Source organism: Glandiceps talaboti, chromosome 16, assembly GCF_964340395.1.
Source record: "Glandiceps talaboti chromosome 16, keGlaTala1.1, whole genome shotgun sequence".
Taxonomy (NCBI): domain Eukaryota; kingdom Metazoa; phylum Hemichordata; class Enteropneusta; family Spengelidae; genus Glandiceps; species Glandiceps talaboti.
In genome coordinates this window covers 5,494,390-5,513,233 of record NC_135564.1, presented here as the reverse complement: position 1 = coordinate 5,513,233, position 18,844 = coordinate 5,494,390, and the positions used below count along the sequence as shown (strand labels likewise).

Genomic DNA, 18,844 nt, shown 5'->3' with positions numbered 1-18,844 from the left:
GATGAATATGAAATCCTCATCCATATGGCCACTTTAATTACAACACAGTATTATTTAAGACATGTTTTGTGTCCGATGAAAAAACGTTCCAGTTTCTAAATGTGTGAATTGATGTAGCTTTATTTTCAAAAATAAATGAATAAAGTAGATTGTTTTATAAAACAGGCCAAATATATTCCATCGTTCGACATACTAAGTAGTGTATTCGAATAGAAACCTTGCTTGTGTAGTGTTTATGGTGATTATCACTCTTTGAATGAGTACAGTTGTACATTCATTATACTGCTGAGTATCACACTGGAACTTGCCACGTGTAAATTAGATAACACGTACTTCCTGAATAATAGATGCAACTGTGATAGTTGAACTGCAAACATGGTGTCCAACTTTACACCCATCACAATAAATCATGAAAGACAACATAATAAACGACAGACAAAATACAGGTAAATCCCACAATATATCATTATTGCAAATTTAGCCACTACTAAATTGTCAAGTCCAGGGCTCTGGTGAAATCCTAGCTAGCCTTTGCATTTACTTATGTCCTTGGGGTCTCATCTTGGTCCTGTATGCACACAGAGTACATCAATTGTACAATCAATCAAAATTGGTAAAGTTTTCAAAGAATGTACAAATAGAATTGAAGTGTAAAGAATTAGTTTTAAGATACATATATACTATTATAGGGCCAGCAGTGTGATGAGTACCAATATATGTGCAAGGTCAAGAGCATCATATATAAGTTCAAGGAGACTTATGTGCCAGTTTTTTTCAATAAATAACCTGTTTACAACATTGTCGAGATACTGCAACCTTAGCCTTCACAGTCTGTTTACATTGCTGTCGGTATACATCGTTATAGTCCTTATACAAGACAAGGGCTAGGAGGTACAACCAACTACATGTAATGATGAAGTCTTGAAAGCACAGTAAACAGGCTCGATGCTAAAAGACTTTGAAGTGATCTATGACGTGCTCAAGTGTCAAGAATTTGTTAATGATAATATGATGACCCAACTGTTCTAAGTGGCTATATAACAAGTCCGTCTCAGGAGGGGGGTGGGGTGGGGTGGGGGAATGGACATCAACATTTCAATACAGGCAATGCTTGAAACAGGATGTGAATATTTATTCTGTTTATCTTCCTGGAGTGAGGTGACTTCCTGTGTTACTTCCCCTTCATGTAATAGTTTACAAAACTTGTTATTAGAGTATCCTTTGGCAGGATGTACATGTATGTTGCCTTTGTATTTCCACTGAATCCAACCTTTCTTTAAACATCGGAAGTAGAAAATAATCAGGTCATTGCCATGCATGAATGAAACAAACAAACAGACAGAAATTTATCTAAAGTTTAGTTTATTGAAATAAAATGTTATGAATACAAACTCTGAGTACAAAATAGACAATAATTGGTAACATCATCAAGTATAGTACCACAAACATACATATATGAATATTATGTAAATGTTTGATTTATTTATGATATAGTTCACTGCCACAAGAACCAATAACCTGGTGTTCTCAACTCTTTGTGTTTTCATTTTAATTAAGAGAAACCACTGCAAATATTTAAAACCTGTTGAAAATTTGTAGGACCTACAAAAAAATCTTGTCATGACTTAAAATCCCATCTGGGGAATAAAAGATTATTAAGTCAATATGGTGTGTGTTAAAATTTACAAATTAAAATGTTCTAATATTTTGAAGTTTTTCCCTCCTTAGTAAAGTGGGTATGTTTCACACTGATATGACCTCATCTCAGGTCAAAGGTGACAGTTCACCACGATACAGTGCATTGGTTTCAGTATACAAAAGAGCCTTAAAAATACTTCACATTGGTTCCCTGAATACTTCAAAATACATATTTTGTAAGACGTCATGATATTTTGGTTTCAAAATGCACTTTTTTTCCACAAAGGATATGAGAATGGGCAAATAATTCACACATCATGATATGAAAGATGAACAAGCTATCAAAGTTTTCACACATGGTATTTCTAAATCGAAGCTGAACGTACGCAAAATCATTCATCATAATCTTTCTGAAGCAAAAGGACCTTTTCCTTCTCTCTCTGTCACTATCTACATGTAATACAACTGCAGACATCAAACTGTGGACAAATGGAACCTGTTACAAACAGGGAAAGTAAACGACCAAACTGGATTAATAACACTTTGGTTGGCACAGCATGTTGGAAGTACATGTACAGAGACTTGTATACATACAACCATTTGCTAAGAACAGTTTGATGGCCACTTTACATAATAGTTCATGTTCAAAAACTAATTTCCAGTTCCGCTAGCATTTCATGTACACATGAAGTGGCCACAAAACTGTTCTTACCAAATTATGGTGTCTAATACAAGTCTCTGCTGTTCCAACATCCTGAGCCGGGTGAGTCAATTCATTTGTTTACTTCCCTGTGTAACAGTTTCAGTTCCTCCACAGTCTGATATCAGCAGTTGTAGAAACATCTGCCTTGTATAGTTAACCATTAACAGATATAGTTAACATTTGTGCAAACAAAATGCAGCAAAATATACAACATGAAGTATGGTTGCTATGACAAATTACAATTTGACAGAGATATTGTGAAAATACCATTCAAAACATGTATGAGGAGTCACAGGAAATGTCCATCGGTACATTGATTTATTTGATGGCATACTGTAAACATTTTGAAAGACTGAGTGATAAAAATGGAAAACTGAGCTGTCATTAACATTCTATTGAGAATACATTATTTTGTTAAAATTTCCACATATACTTAGAAAACACTGTAGTTTTAAAATCTACATTCGTGATCAATGCACATTTTGATCATCTTAGATCGCGATAACTACTAGAAAGGTTTCATGATTTATACAATTTTGCAGTGGGATTTACTCCGTTTAAAATGGCCATATGAATGAGGATTAGGTACTTATTTTGGATTTTTAATTTATCAAACAATTTTGTTATGCCTTCCTACTTGAAAAATCAACATGAAACAACATATGCCAAGTCCTTTTTTGTAACTCAACACATTACAAACAGCTAAAAAAAGTGTGTAAAATGTTTGTTATTGAACGCACAATAACAAACATTTTGCACACTTTTTAAAAATCTTTTAAGCTGCAATATACTGCATTACAAACACAGACTTGGTCTTTGTCATTCACATTGATTTTTCAAGTAGGAAGTCATGATAAAATTGTTTCATAAATTGAAAATCCAAAATAAATACCAAATCCTCATCCATATGGTCACTTGAAAAAGGGGAAAAGTGTACATATCACAGAAATGGTTCAACAAAAATAAAGGCAAATATTTGGTCAAATGTCACCACTTGGAGTGATATTTACTTTGTACAGGGTCAATGAGTTCCAATACTAGGAACAGACTGCATGGACATCAAGAATGTTAACAATACTAAATCATAAAGTACATATTTGATTGAAGTAAATATAAACTACATGATTAATTACAGGAATTATAAAAGTCCATTAAAAAGCAAGAGCTGTAAATGTAAAATATGCCTACATTAAAATGATTGTATTGTCACATCAAATATGAAAAAGAAAATAGTCTGTCAGAAAAAAAAACCTCCTAGACTCGGGTTTTCTAGATATATTGCTATAATATCATATGTCATAGCCTAGATAGCATGCGGTGATAGCAACTAATGATAGCTTAGCAGTATGGAAATGGATGGGATTATATTTTCAATATTTTCATTTTTATTTTATGTACCACTAGTTAAATCACGGTGATTTTTCTGTGATTAAAAAGTGATCAAGTGTATACAACAACTTGACAGAATTTCAGGTACACAAAGTCAACATTTGACCTACATGTAGCTATCATCCTGTGTTTAAAGTTTGGAAAACCCTGGTCACAGATGGAAGAAATCATGTATATTTTGCATATTTTGATTCTTTAGTTAGGTACTATAATTTTAGTAGGGAATTAATCCAGGTAAAATATTGATAGAGAACTCTAGTAGATTTCACTGACAATAAACACACTATCACCACTTACTTACTTAGTCAAATATCCCTGCTATGCTTATGAATGAGTAAATGGTCTTAATCCAATAGTTAGGATAAATGCACATGTCACAGATATTAAATCATTACACAAATGAATACATAATCATCCATACTGCCATTTATATTAGAAAAATATCACTATAAGCCTGAAATGATAGACAATCAAATAGTCAGCATAGAATGTTTAATTGCCATCAAAGAAGTCAGCAATTACACTAGATAATGCTTGGAAAGAAACAGATTTGATAAATTGTATTTTTAAACTGCATATTATGTATTAATATTTGCATTAAAATGGTTGGTATTTCATTTAGTAAATTAAAATGTAAACGGTCAAGAGTCCAGTTTGGACTGACTCAAACAGTCACAAGACAAATAGTTCTCTTAATGTGATTTGTCACATTCAGAATTATTTACCTTGTATGACCTCAAGCTGACGTCTCGTATTTTGAAATAAATGTTTGAAATAGTACTGAGAGTACGGAGTGATAGCATTGCACTATAGTTTAGGCAAGAGAGTATGAGAGAAAAAGATGAGATAGAGCAGCTAGCATTTACCTCCCTGCCTGTCTTGCAACTCTAGATTATGAGTCAATGGTTTCACATTTAGTTTATGATGGCTGAGGTACACATCTTGTTAAGTCCGCATACACCTGCACCACGGTATACCAGATAGTAACCCTAGGGTAACAAAATATGAACAAATTATCAGACCAATGTCAGATCAAAACCGTGGGAATTTTAATAAACATTAGACATCTATTCTCAGTCTGTACTGAACTTTTTTTTTTGTCTGCCTCTCTATGAATGTCTCTTGCTGTCCATCAATTGCCATCTGTCTGTCCTCACCTGTCTATCATTGTATATTTGTATACACGTCTGTCTGTCTGACTGTATATGTATGTATGTATGTATGTATGTATGTATGTATGTATGTATGTATGTATGTATGTATGTATGTATGTATGTATGTGTGTAATGTATGTATGTATGTATGTATGTATGTATGTATGTATGTATGTATGTATGTATGTAATGCATGACATATACATGTATGTCTATCTGTCTGTCTCTCCCTCTACAAATCAACTGATATCTTTTCAGCAAACTGTTTTTCTGCTGACAAGTGCATTTTCCTACTGCTAAAACAGAGTGTTTGGCAGTCTCGAAGACTGGTCATAATATATTTAATGAATGATCAGCGTCAATCATATGGTCAGTTGAGATTATTATTATACACTATACAGTCATGTACTTACCTCTTCTCCCCAACTTTCACCCCAACTATTCTTTATTATCCAATATGGAGTACCATTCTCTGTTGACAAAAAAAGAAAGAAAATTTTTTATCATTTAATAAAAGCCATTATACCATACTCAAGCCAACTCCCTTTGAAGAGGAGAGATGTATTATATACCCTGGTCATTTTCCATCACAACAATTCCTGTGTTCACTGGTTCTGCAGTGCTTGAAGTATAAGTCAAAATGTTCCAAATCACCATTATTTTTCCCTATTTAATAAACTACACTTAAGGAGTTGTAATTATATTTTTTTTTTCATTCAGCTGGAAGAGCTTGTCACTATTTGTCACTAGGCCCCCTTAGGTCACTCATGTTTTCCTCAGCTGAAGGAAGAAAAACATTGGGGGTAATATCTAATTGTGTTGAAGTCTAAATGTCAATGATGGAGGTTAGTCTATCTTCTATAGAATAACCCCCCCCCCCCCCCGCCCTCTCATCCTCCCCAATAAATATCTGTCAATTACGTTTTTCAATCATTTCATGATGAAAATGTAACTGTTATTTCAAATGTAGGAATGTCTAATTACAAAACAAGCCATACAGTAATAACAATAGTGATGTTGGTTTTGATACAAAATGCATCTTGAACCTAGACATTGCCTCTGACTGTGTTGTCATTTGAAAATGGCCAAACCATTGCCACATGTGTGCATCTCCTCCACCTTGACTCTGCTGCAACATGGCTGATGGTTCTATCACTAGAGGGCGCTAGAACTCAAATCTACTTACTTGTACCATATCCTACAATTAGTACACCATGGTCAAGGTTATTAGGGTTACAGAATATTTCCCATGGATGGGAAATACCACCAAAGTAGAACTGCATAGCATTGGCATTGATACCAATAGAAATGGGTCCATTAGCTGCCAGCCAGCTGGCAATTTCTGTAATAAACAACAAAATAAATTATGCTATAGAATATTTGATAATACATATAAAGGTGGTATCTGGCAAATTTGAATTACGGCTTTCTATATGTGCCTTCCATTCTCTTTTAAAAGTTTTCTGCAAATTGCAAGGTATTAGCTTTAGTATACTGGATTAGGATGCAATAATGCCTAGAGGGGTACAGCTATTATGGATAAGGATGCAATAATGCCTAGAGGGGGTACAGCTATTATGGATAAGGATGCAATAACGCCTAGAGGGGGTACAGCTATTATGGATAAGGATGCAATAACACCTAGAGGGGGTACAGCTATTATGGATAAGGATGCAATAATGCCTAGAGGGGGTACAGCTATTATGGATAAGGATGCAATAACGCCTAGAGGGGGTACAGCTATTATGGATAAGGATGCAATAATGCCTAGAGGGGGTACAGCTATTATGGATAAGGATGCAATAACACCTAGAGGGGGTATAACTGTGATAACATACCTCCTTCATCCTGTGATATATTCATGGATCCATTGATATATATCTTAGCCATTGAACGGTTGAAATGACAGCTGCCATCAACTCCTTTGTATGGATAATCCTTCTCTGTCATAAGCCCACCTGAAATTACAACAATATATCCACTCCTGGATTAAATATGATGATTAACATAACCCAAAATTTTTTCAGTAACTAGAATACTATAATTTTCAAACTCCTCATATGAAACAAAAAGAGTGTTGTGGAGCAAAGTTGCTGCCTCCTTGTATGGCTCAGATGTCCAATGCATCTTGAAGAACATCGATGTTTGGTGCTACAACTGGGAAATTTGGTCAGTGTATAATGTAATGAAAACTCTATTATAGAGCTCTATAGAGTTATAACAGTGCTACTGAACATCAGTAAAATGCAAGTGATTTCTAAAACTTAGTCATATTCTTAGAAATGTATAGTGACAAGTTCATAATACTTCTACAGAAAAATGTTCTAAAAATCTGACCCATGCCCTTTCACCTGCAACTTAGCTGGGGAGGAGGGTGCAGTCCTAAGTATCTATATTAATATCTGAAACTGGATTTTGTTGTTGCTGTTGTTGTTGTTGTTGTTGTTGTTGTTGTTGTTTTCATAAGAATTTGAAAGTACAATACATGTGGAAGACGTACCCATTCTGATGATTTCTTGGTATGCATTACTTGGTAATCCACCATTGCAGCCTTCATCCAGCTTATCACAATCAACTAAATCTGTGAAGAAAATTAACAACATCTGGTCAGTTTATACCATTTGACAAAGAAATGAAAATAACATAAAAATATTTCAAAGCTGGAATAAATGCAACATTATGTTGTTTACATAGTTACACGTTTTAAAACTAACATCCCTTAGCTTTCTTGATCAGTGGAGAAGCTATATCTTGCTCTGAGAGTGTTACTCTGTTCATTGTTCTGGGCGAGACACCCCTTACCTTCAGATAGCCTAGGAGTGACACCCCTCTACATTAGGTCTAAAATTTGACACCTTACCTTTGTAAGAGTGACTCCCCTTACCTTAGCTGAAGAGCAACACCCTCTTTACCTTGGTCTAAAAGCGACACCTTAATACCTTTGACACAGTGGACCCCTTATCTTGGTCTAAGAGTAACACCCCCTTATGCTGGTCTAAGAGTAATACCCTTATCTTGGTCTAAGAGTAACACCCCCTTCTGTTGGTCTAAGAGAGACACCCCTTACCTTGTTCAGACAGTGATATCAATTGTTTTTTCTTGATCTGCCATTGTCCTTCTATATTACCAGTAGTGGAGAATGCCCAGCATGACCCACATGACCCCTGATTCTTGACCCCAGTCACAGCACCCTTGTCTCTCCAATCTGCAGAATCTGGTGCTGTGGTAGGGACTTTGAACTCTGGACTAGGTTTGACTGGAGTCTTTGGTGCAGGCCAGACTGGGGATAGGTAGTATTTGGCAAATTCTTCCTCTGTTAGGACAAACAAACAATGGCAACATATAAAGGACTATGTTTTTTTTTTACAGTTTGTGCTTAGTTTATTGTTGTATGCAATGTAGTCTGTAATTGGTACACTGTGATGGGGCTCACATATCAGTCAACTGCTTGCATACGCTTTCATAGAGCATGCTGGTAAGGGCGGGGCAACATGACATATCTTACTGTCTATATGTAGTGTCACAGGAAAATTACTTACATCAGTCTAATTCCAACATAATCACAAGTTTTTAGTCTAGATGCTAATGTGGGTAAAGAGAGATATTTAGATTCGATACCATGGATATCACTAGACTATGACTATGTATTACTACATTATTGACTGATTAGTCTAGCCATTATTCATACTTTAATAGATATTAAGTTTTCCAAATATTTTTTTTTAATACACATCTTCCACTTGGGATTTAGAAACAGACTTGTTTAAAACAAATCACATTCATCTTCAGTATTTATGCAATATATCACACAGTATGAATCCAAATATATTCACAATGGGGGTATACAATAGGACATATTGCAGGTAATCTTTGCAGATGTGAGAAATTCAAACTGCCAAGCACAACATTGTCACAGAGGTGTCATTTTCCCCTCTTATTTTTCTTTGCTCACAAAATATATGCCTTCTTGCTTTCGTACATACTGTTTTTGAAAACCTAAAGATTGCAAACGGATTTCAAAAAAACAACTTTGACATTATTCGCATTGTTTGTTTTACAGAGCATAAAAACTATAGAAACTGACCTAAACCTAAACCTAAAGTCGGCCATTTTGTACCCTGGGTCGACTCTGTTATGAACTTTATGAAATATTACTTACTTGTTAAATCCATAAACTGGGTCACTCCATACTTTCCAGTAGCTTGATCAGTTCTCTGAAGTTCGGCAGCTTTGTCCAAGTTGGACAAGAAAGTTTTGTAACGGAACACAAATTCTGAAAAAGAAAATCCAAAGTTACACCGTGTTTTAATTTTGAAGCATAACATCTACACACTTCTTTTGTCTAGCCTACATTCAAATCATTTGTATCTTGGCACAAAATGTCATTAAATTCCCAAAGAAAAACAACATACATGTACCTGCTATATTCAATATATTTCACTTCTAAATGCACTTTCTGTATCATATGTTCATTCAATATCAAATAAACTGAACAACTCAATTTCAATACCTATAACTAACATGTTATTAATATTATCACAAACAAGAACTAATATTTCTTCGGCAACACTGCGATAATCAAGCTAGTACATCTTGGACAGTGTTGTAAAATAGGTCGTGGTTTACCATATCTTGGTAATTAATTGTAGTGATAGATACATTCAAATGTAGATGTGGATTTTTATTATCACAGTTAGTCGTTCATAAGTTGTGAAGTTATTTCTCAAAACCACTGTATGGCATCTTACCATCCTCAGAATATTTCTTGTTGTATTTCAGGATAAAATCTTGGAACTGGTCCAACTGTGACCAATCAACAACATCACGCTGAAATAAACACAAAACACAACAATAAACAGCTGTTGAAAGAAATTGGTTCATTTTAAATGATGTCGACTAGATTATACGGAAAGTGATTTCTTTGGAAAGCAATGCATTGAAAGATTACAACAGTAACTATTGAGTAAAAAACAATTTTTGGTACCTGTAATATAATTCTGCCTCATGTTAGAGGGTCAAAATAGAACAAGGTTGACTTATTCTCAGTCCCTGCAATAGCATTTTACCTCATGCTTGGGGGTCAAAATAGAACAAGAAGGTTGACTTATTCTTATGTACACCCATGCAAAGCATGTGGAACAGAAGTTATGGTATCGACCTAGAAATTGAAATTATTTTTTAATGATAGCTAGGCAGTAATATTAAATTTCAGGTACCAAGAATTGTAAACTATAGCTACATAAGAATAAAGGAAGATAGAAGTACATGATATCAAATGGAACTACTAAGTTAGAAATTTTATATGCATTAAAATATAATATATATATCAGATTTTGCTAATGCTAAAAAGTTTATCACCTAACAAAAATCTCTTTCTTAGTAGTCTGAAAAATCTAGTGGTTGGTCCACCTCTGCAACCACTTACTACCCAAGACAAAAGGCTGAGTGTATTACATAGTGGAAGTATGATGGATCTTTCAGCCTACTTTCTAGGTTACTATGGTTTTCACCAGTTATACCGTTCATTTCAATCCTCATCTAATTCTTACTTCCACATTTCTCTACCAAACACAGGCGTTAAGATTATTGACTTTTGTTGAAATGAAAGTGAAAGTTCAGTGATATATCAATACACACATAAATGAATTAACCCATCTGAGCATGAAATGTCTTCAACAAATACTGAGGAAAAGACAAAACACAAACGAGATAAAGTGGGTAGTAATGACTATTTGATGTCATGCTTTGGTTGAAAATCAGTTTACAGGTACTGAGCCAGGAACACAAGATATTTGTATAAAGGGAAAAACTTATAAATTAATGAACATTACATCTTTGAGAATGTTTTACAGAATGCATTGTATGGAGTTTAGATTAAATATGTGGAGACTTGCAATACATGCATGTATACTTACAATGCTTTCACTGTTTTCCACTTAGCCTCTATTGCATCCAATGACTGTTACATTGAGTATCAAAACTTATTACATGTACTACTTGTATGATACCTGCAGTTTTTTCACCAGGGAGGGGATTTTGAAAGATTTTTGGTCTTTTTCTTTTTCACAGAACTGTATGGACAAAAGTCTTATCTTGTTGAACTGATACATATTATTAATACTAATAGGGAACTTGTGGCAAGCCTGCCATCTTGAATTTTCTGAATGGTGCATCGTGGGAAATTTGATGATAAATATAAATTAATCAGTATTGTAAACGATTATGTTAAATTGTTTGTAACCACAAATAATCTAGTCATGGTTACCCTCACCATTGTAGGAGGTTTATTCTATTGATAGCTCCAGAATACTTTTATTGGACAAAAAAGCCAAACATTTTTACAAAGTATTTGCCCACTTTAACTAAATGACATGGTCCTACCAGCAATAGTAACAGCATAAAGCAGACCTCTATTTTATCTATAAACACACACTAGTTTAACATGACTCTCAATCTGTCAAAAAACAGTACACATTTTATCATATTCCATCTAAATCAATTGCATTTATTTCCATGTAAATGACATCAAATCTGATTAAATTATGCATCAGAAACATACATGCATTAATAATGATCTGAAAATGAAGAACACTGGAGCAAATAGACCATTTCGTTCACCTAACATATCTTAGAACTTACACAAAGTGATGGAGACTGTGGTATAGCCATGGGTTTTTCAAGTACATTGCTAGGTTTTAACTGGCTGGGGCAAAAAGTGTTGTCACATGCAATAATACACTGCTCAAAAATTCTGTTCTGGTTTGCTCAATGAATAACAGTTGGATGTTGGCATTAGGCTAGCAGGCCAGTACTAGTAATAGTTGATCCTTTAAGTTTCAAACACAGTGACAGCCCTGGCACTGAGATATCCCTCAATTCTTACAAATGCTAGAAACAGACATAAAGCAATTCTTGAGCGGTATATTACATGTCAAATTGTACGGATGATGGACATCATATTTAATCAAAACTGCAGCACTTGGGTATGAAAGCAGCAATAATTTCTAAAAATTCATGTAACTTGTAAGTACATCTGGCTAATGCAATCTGGATAAAAATGTGTTGACAAGATGTCACAATGAATCTCAGGAAATTACACAAATTGTGGATTTATTTTCTGCTTCCTCCACATCACAACTATCTGTTTACGTACATCATTGGTTTTGCATTTCTCCAAATGAGTCAAAACATTCATATCACCATTCTCCTCAATGTTTCTTAAATTTATAGATTTATGCAGAATAACTGTACTATTCTCCAATCTTTTTTCTTCATTCAGCTGGAAAATACTCATGATATAAAGGTTTGTGACAACTTAGTGACAAGGCCCCTTAAGTTACTCTATTTCCAAAATCTTTTCCTTACAGTGACAAGGCCCCTTAGATCATTACATTTCCCTGACTGAACAAAGACAAATATTGGGGAATAATTCTTTACAATTTGTGGCATACTGCTTTGAATAGTTTATGTCATTTGACTGAAGAAGTTGCCATTTCTGTTATCACTCGTTCTGTGCTTTAATGAATAACCAACTAGAGCACCAACAATCCTCATGTATGGATGTCTCAGTCTAGCAGTAGATTGGTGAAGTTTTTGTTGCTGTCATACTCTGGTTTTTATGTAGTTTTAAACAAAGTTAAGACAGACACAAACTATAAGTATTTTTGTGTCATGTTGGCATAATCCATCGATCTGATATTGAATTCATACATGTCATAGCTAGCTTTCTCAAGTCGCTACTCTTTCAACCCCAAGAATGAATTCCATCTATTGCAGCATTCCATTTTTTCTCAACTTGCACACTCTGCTAGTGTATGTATTTGGGGCTACAATTTTGACATTAATTGTTAATGGGTGATCACCGTAGCACTACTACATGTATATTATATACCAGATGCAAAAAAAAATATTCTTAGTTTCTGTCAGTCTTAGCCTGTCTAAAGTAAGTCTGCTTTTGTTATATTATACATGTACATGTACTCTATCCTATACGATATATAAACATTGCAACAGAAACAGTAATTTCTGACTTTCAAAAATTAGTTTATTTTTCACGGGAGGAACCTGACTGGTCTATCCTACTCTAGAATAACATAATACTGCTGCTTATCTTCAGACCTGACCATTTAAGTGGATTCCTCCATTGTTTTCTTCTCACTTTGAAAGAAAAGGGAGAAACAATCAATGTTTCTACCAACTTTTATGACTCTTTACACAAAAGGGGTAAGGGAGACACAAACTGACCAGCTTAGGAAGTTTTACACTGGTGGATTTTGATTACGTACTCTCAACAAACACTTGTCCCTAACAGTTCTGAATTCAAACCTAATGTTAGACCACAGGGTGCAGCGAAAATGGTGATGATTTTGATTTGATTTGATTTGATTATTTTGGTGATTTATTAACAAATTTTCTCATTGTTTTTCTTTTACTGATTAGGTATATTATGACTAATCGGTATGCGAATACATGTTTATTTGGTGTGATAATCTCCAAGAGGATAAGATGGTAGGTAAACTGTGAATGAAACTCATACCTTGGTAAGGTGTGAAGTGTTTTCATTTAGATATACCAAGGAAGTGATACTTCCATGGATAAAGAGCACTGAATAGAAGGAAGGACATAGTGTCTTTATTCAGTCAATAGGGAGAGTGAACACTCAGTTGAGGAAAAGACAAGTCAGGGAAAGAAAAACAATAGATAAAACAGTTTTATTAAACCATCTAAAAAATCAAATCAAATACCAAATCATCACTAACATTTTGCTGACCCCTGTTGGTTACACTACAATATCACATCGCAATAAATTCAAACCACTGGTCTTGCAACAGGACTACATCACGAACAAAATGTTTTTCTTTGTGATTGGTTGATCCTGTCTCTTGAGGCTGATTAATTAATATTCATATCACACAAGGGCGCTATTGACATCATCCAGCACAGTGGGTAGATTTAAAATCATGGGTGTGTGCTTGTTTTCTGGCCAATGCTTTATTAGAGTAATATACTGGATTCAAATGTTTAAGCTTTGTGAAGATCAGAGAACAGTCAAAATCCACCAGTGAGAATGTCCTGAGCTACAAAAACTGACAAAAACAGAATGCAACAGATGTATATGGGAGATGGAATGATTGTGTACATTAGAATTTAATAAGCCTTGTCTTACTAGCAACTTTACACCCTAGTAGAAATATTACAACTAAACTTAGTCATGTCATTTATATTATTATGATTTTGTGACCTTTGATGAACCCACTAAGTCACTAGATGTGAAAACATCTATGTTATTACTATATTCTAACATGCAGCTGTTAAACAAGAAGGCCCTTGATCATTAATACTACAAATTTTGAACCCTTAATGATTAATACAGATTTAGACCCTTGACAATTAATACTACAGATTTACATACAATGAATACATTTTACTTAAGGCAATATCAATAGTTCAATGTAGGAAAAAAATTTAAATTCTTATGGGGGGGGGGGGTTGATTCATTAATAGTATGGGCTATACTGCTATCAAACTTTACCATGTTTATATCATTAGTTGTAGTATGTACTTAGAATTATACTAATTTACCAAATTTATTTATTTTATAATATTTCTTACTTATAAATGAATTACTTTGTTCTCATTTTTTAAATTTATTTGTTACCACTTCACATTAATTTACCCGATACTAGTATTACATTTAGTGTCTTGCTAGTAAATGTACATGCAGCATGCTAATGTTTACATTCAAGACCAACAGACATGAGAATTAGTCTAAGTGCTATCTGTGGCATCAAATCTAAAGATCACTCTTACATCTAGCTCAATGAGGTTCTGAGATGAAATTTCAAATCCAACCAAAGTCACCCACACAGTCATTTACATGTACACCATGTCTTTGTTAATCAATCACAGAATTCTACCCAATAAAATGTTAGTGTTTATTGGGGCAGTTACATAATGCCCAAATATGGTATCTTTGTCAGCTCAGGACACCACTTGTATTTTACATTGTGGATTTGCTCATTTGCATGAACAACTTTTGATTCATGATTTCTCACTGAGCTAGATGGGAAGAGATGCTTTGATACCACGCCATGTTGGCATCCAGAGAATATATGTCCTATTAGTCTTACTGACAAATGAAATACTGTAGTGTAGGATTTGATTTGATCTGTTGCCCTTATACCACTTTCTTCCTGCAAACTCACATGCAAGAACACCTCATTGAGTTCAAAAGTTACTGACACACAAAGTTCAGAGGTCACGCACCTTACCAAGCTGGAAAGTTACAGCGTCATGCAACATTCTGAGGTCACTCACCTAACTGAGTTGAAAGGTCACAGTTATGCAAAGTTCAGTGGTCACTCACCTTATTGAGTTGAGAGGTTAATTATCATGTAAAGTTAAGAGGTCACTCACCTACCTGAGTGAAACTTCTGTAGTTACTCACCTGAGTTAAAAGGTACTAGTAATATACTATAGTTATGCAGACTTCTGCAGTCACTCACCTTACTGAGTTGAAAGGTCACAGACATCATGCAAAGTTCAGAGGTCACTCACCTTAGCTGGTGTTTTGTCTTTGACAAGAGAACAAGTGTCTTTCTTCAACTCAATGACGTTCTCCCATGCTCTTACATAGACTTCTATCTCACATGAATGGACCTGATGACAATCAAGAATAGATTCAAATATGTAACAAAATAGTTATCATGGAGCAAGTTCAAGAATGGCATACAAAATGTCAGTAACTAGACTGTAAAATACGTTGTGTCACTAAACCCTCACCAGCCTGCTCTATATGGAAGGTGTTGACCGATGTGTGAGGGCGCCCTGTCACAGCATACCTTACTGACTAAATCAGTATAAGCATCTGAAGGAGACTGACAGCAGAATACCTTATGAGCTGGTGGAGTTCAGAAGCTGTGTTTAATTTCAATCTGTAGCAAACGATGGACACACTATGGATGTACTGCCATAACATACTTACATTTCCATTGGGATCAAACTCACACTGATCCAGTGAAGATACATCATTATTGTGACAGAGAGTAGTACCAATCTCAATGGTCAGAAAATAATTCATACCAGCAACAACCTGCAAGTATACAAAACAACAGAGATGTTATCTACCATAAAGCTTTCATACATGAAAAATTGTAACGATTCGACATAATTTCATATGTGTTCGAGTCATGATCTCAACAATCCTGTATTCCTCCTACATCATCAATACATCCTGAGTTTCAAATTAAAATATTATTTAAAAAATGATTTCTCTACAAGATTGGCTTAAAACAAAAGACTGGCACATACAGCAGAAGACTTTTCCTTTGAAGCTATTTACAAGTCAAAGATAGCGATGTGTCATGTTTAATGAAAAAATGTACAAAACTTACACGTCCATCACTTAAACAAAAGAATTTGATATACAATATTAGAGGGCAGTATAACAACACCATGACCGCTTGAAACTTCCCAAGCAAATGAGGTATGTCATGTTCAAATTAACAACTTAGTGTTTGTACCGCTAACACATTGATAACACCACATTTTTCCATGAAATTAAGACAATTAGGTTTGGTTATACTAGATTTGCCATCAAGCTATATTCACTATTACCTACATGGCCAAAGAAAGTTGTATGTTCATATACATTCTACATAGCTACTCTCTGTCATCTTGATAAAAGTGTTTATGTATTGTTCTCCCTCCTCCTTTATATCCATCAATAAACATCAAATTGAACTTCAGATGCCATTGACTTGCCTTCTTATATAATTCTTATTTCTATGAATCTATGAATGACCAAGGTCATTGCTATGATGAATAATTTACTAAATTAATCTCAATGGCCTTGACGATGTGACCAAAACAACATATTATTGTCCAAGTATTCAAGGTAAGTTGATAACAAAGACAATTGATGGTCACTTAGTCTTGAGACTTCAGTCATTGGGTCTGAATCTGAAAGTCTCCGTCTTTACCCCTAGTTCAATGAATCTGAAGATCTCTTTACCCCATCTAGTTCAATGACAAATCATGAACCAAAAGTTTTTCATGCAAATGAGTAAACCCCCAAAGAGATCTTCAGAGTCAAACTCAATGGCTACAGTCTCTAGACTACATGGTCACTGGATAGAATTCTCATTTGAAGCCATCAATGTTGTAGTCCAGTTCCTTTACAGTATCGTTACTACCGGTACTTATACCTTCACTCACATTATAACTTTACTAATCAATAACTTCACTTCACTCACTAACTGTGGTTCGAAACCACAGTTGACATCCAGACTATCAATGTTTTAACGACATTTACAAAATGAAATGCAGGGGAACCTCTTGTCAACACATATTGTGACTTCTTTTCCACATGTTGGGGTGTTCAACAATCAATCCAACATGGGGTAGGAACAAAGCCCTCCTACCGCCATGATCAAAACAATACCCCTGGTACTTGCTGCAAAACTGGTCAGGAAAGGCCACCTGTTTTACATTGTAAATACATATATGTATTTAATTTATTTATGAATCTGTTGTACAACTACAATATATATAGATATTGGATCTCTGGATCACACACTCAATATATAGCATAGATACGGCAAAACTCATGATCATACTATATAGGCTAAATGTAACCATGCCCATGCGACCAATACCGCTATTTGCATATAACGTCGGTAATTTTATCACCCCATTGTATTCAAAAAGTTGTTGAGTAATTTTATTTATTTGTTAACGAGATCGAAAACAACCATGACTCACATACCATTACAATACCAATGATCGGTATTAATATGTTGGCGTTGTTTTGTTCACAACTTTATCTGTTAATTTCTACATAATAGTGTTATAAAAAGCAAACTTTGTTCCAGAAAGAGGAAAAACAAATGAATACACCCACTAGTGGGCGATTGACACACTCATTTAAGTTATTGACACACTACCCGTATAGCCGTATTTGTTCACGACACGTTACCTGTTTTTCCGCTGCAGTCACAGTCATTAGTTTACTGCGGTACAAAGAGTTCATCTTCTTGTTTAGCTCATCAACTGCAAAATTTGCAGCTTTGAGGACACCATCATCATCTAGAGATACATCCTCTCTTCCACCTAATAAGTTTGATGTAACGGCGGCTATGCCTACACAAAAAAATAATAGCACTGTCTTCGCCATGTTTACGGTTTCACTGCTCTCTACAGCTCGCGACCTTTGTTTTCGAAGAGCTGGATCATATGACAAGTCATGTGATTATTATGTGGCACTTACCTCTCTAGAGGGCGCTGTAACAATACTGGGCGTTTTACTATTGGTGAAGCGCTCATAAATTAAATTTATCGACCATGCAGGTTGTCACATGCAAATTTTTGTCGCTCAGACAAACAAATGCCATCATGTGAGAGTGTCAAAATGCATTTTTAAAAAATTATTTATTTCAGGAGGGGATTATGAATACAAATAAATATAAACAGAAAATTAGTCAATCACAAAAATCCTTGCTTGGCATCTGAAGAGTCAATCTGATTAAAATCTGATGTTAGATAGGCTGGTTTTCCTGTATTTACCTTTATTCCATCGTTATTGCGTCTTTTACGTTAGTTTTTTATAACGATGGAATAAAGGTAAATACAGGAAAACCAGCCTAACGATGGAATAAAGGTAAATACAGGAAAACCAGCCTATCTAACATCAGATTTTAATCAGATTGCTGAAGAGTGTTCTTTTTCTTCATAAGTTTTAATGATAAACTTTAGTTTTCTTTAAAAAATACTTTATCATAAAACCTTCTGATCTAATGTATATTACTGTAGTATATTCTATGCATTTTGCAATATTTATTGAACATTGCAGCTGTCTGACTTTTGACAAAAAAAATTATCATTATTACATCAATTTTGAATTTATGGATTGGGCACTAATATCAATGAATTCTGGATGAAAAAATGGAACTCTTTAATAGTT

The 18,844-nt window shown here is 34.6% G+C and overlaps 1 protein-coding gene across 1 annotated transcript; it reads right to left on the bottom strand.

Moving 5' to 3' along the window:
* Positions 1-1,371: 1,371 nt before the first annotated feature.
* Positions 1,372-18,097, bottom strand: LOC144447750 (cathepsin L-like). Its single transcript, XM_078137832.1, has 11 exons — positions 17,861-18,097; positions 15,869-15,976; positions 15,442-15,543; positions 9,633-9,711; positions 9,044-9,157; positions 7,952-8,197; positions 7,385-7,465; positions 6,723-6,842; positions 6,071-6,226; positions 5,298-5,356; positions 1,372-4,719 (listed from the first exon to the last, which is right to left on the bottom strand). Exons 1-11 carry the CDS (start codon positions 18,056-18,058, stop codon positions 4,645-4,647), a joined length of 1,338 nt encoding a protein of 445 aa, XP_077993958.1. The 5' UTR covers positions 18,059-18,097; the 3' UTR covers positions 1,372-4,644.
* Positions 18,098-18,844: the final 747 nt, after the last annotated feature.

What these genes read in the sequence shown, in the direction of transcription:
- LOC144447750 (XM_078137832.1), bottom strand. Translation starts at nt 18,058, where the DNA reads ATGGCGAAGACAGTGCTATTATTTTTTTGTGTAGGCATAGCCGCCGTT. An exon ending in TGACTGCAGCGGAAAAACAG is followed by an intron (nt 15,977 to 17,860) that starts GTAACGTGTCGT and finishes GTATACTTGCAG; the next exon opens with GTTGTTGCTGGTATGAATTA. An exon ending in CCAAGAAATCATCAGAATGG is followed by an intron (nt 6,843 to 7,384) that starts GTACGTCTTCCA and finishes TTGTAATTTCAG; the next exon opens with GTGGGCTTATGACAGAGAAG.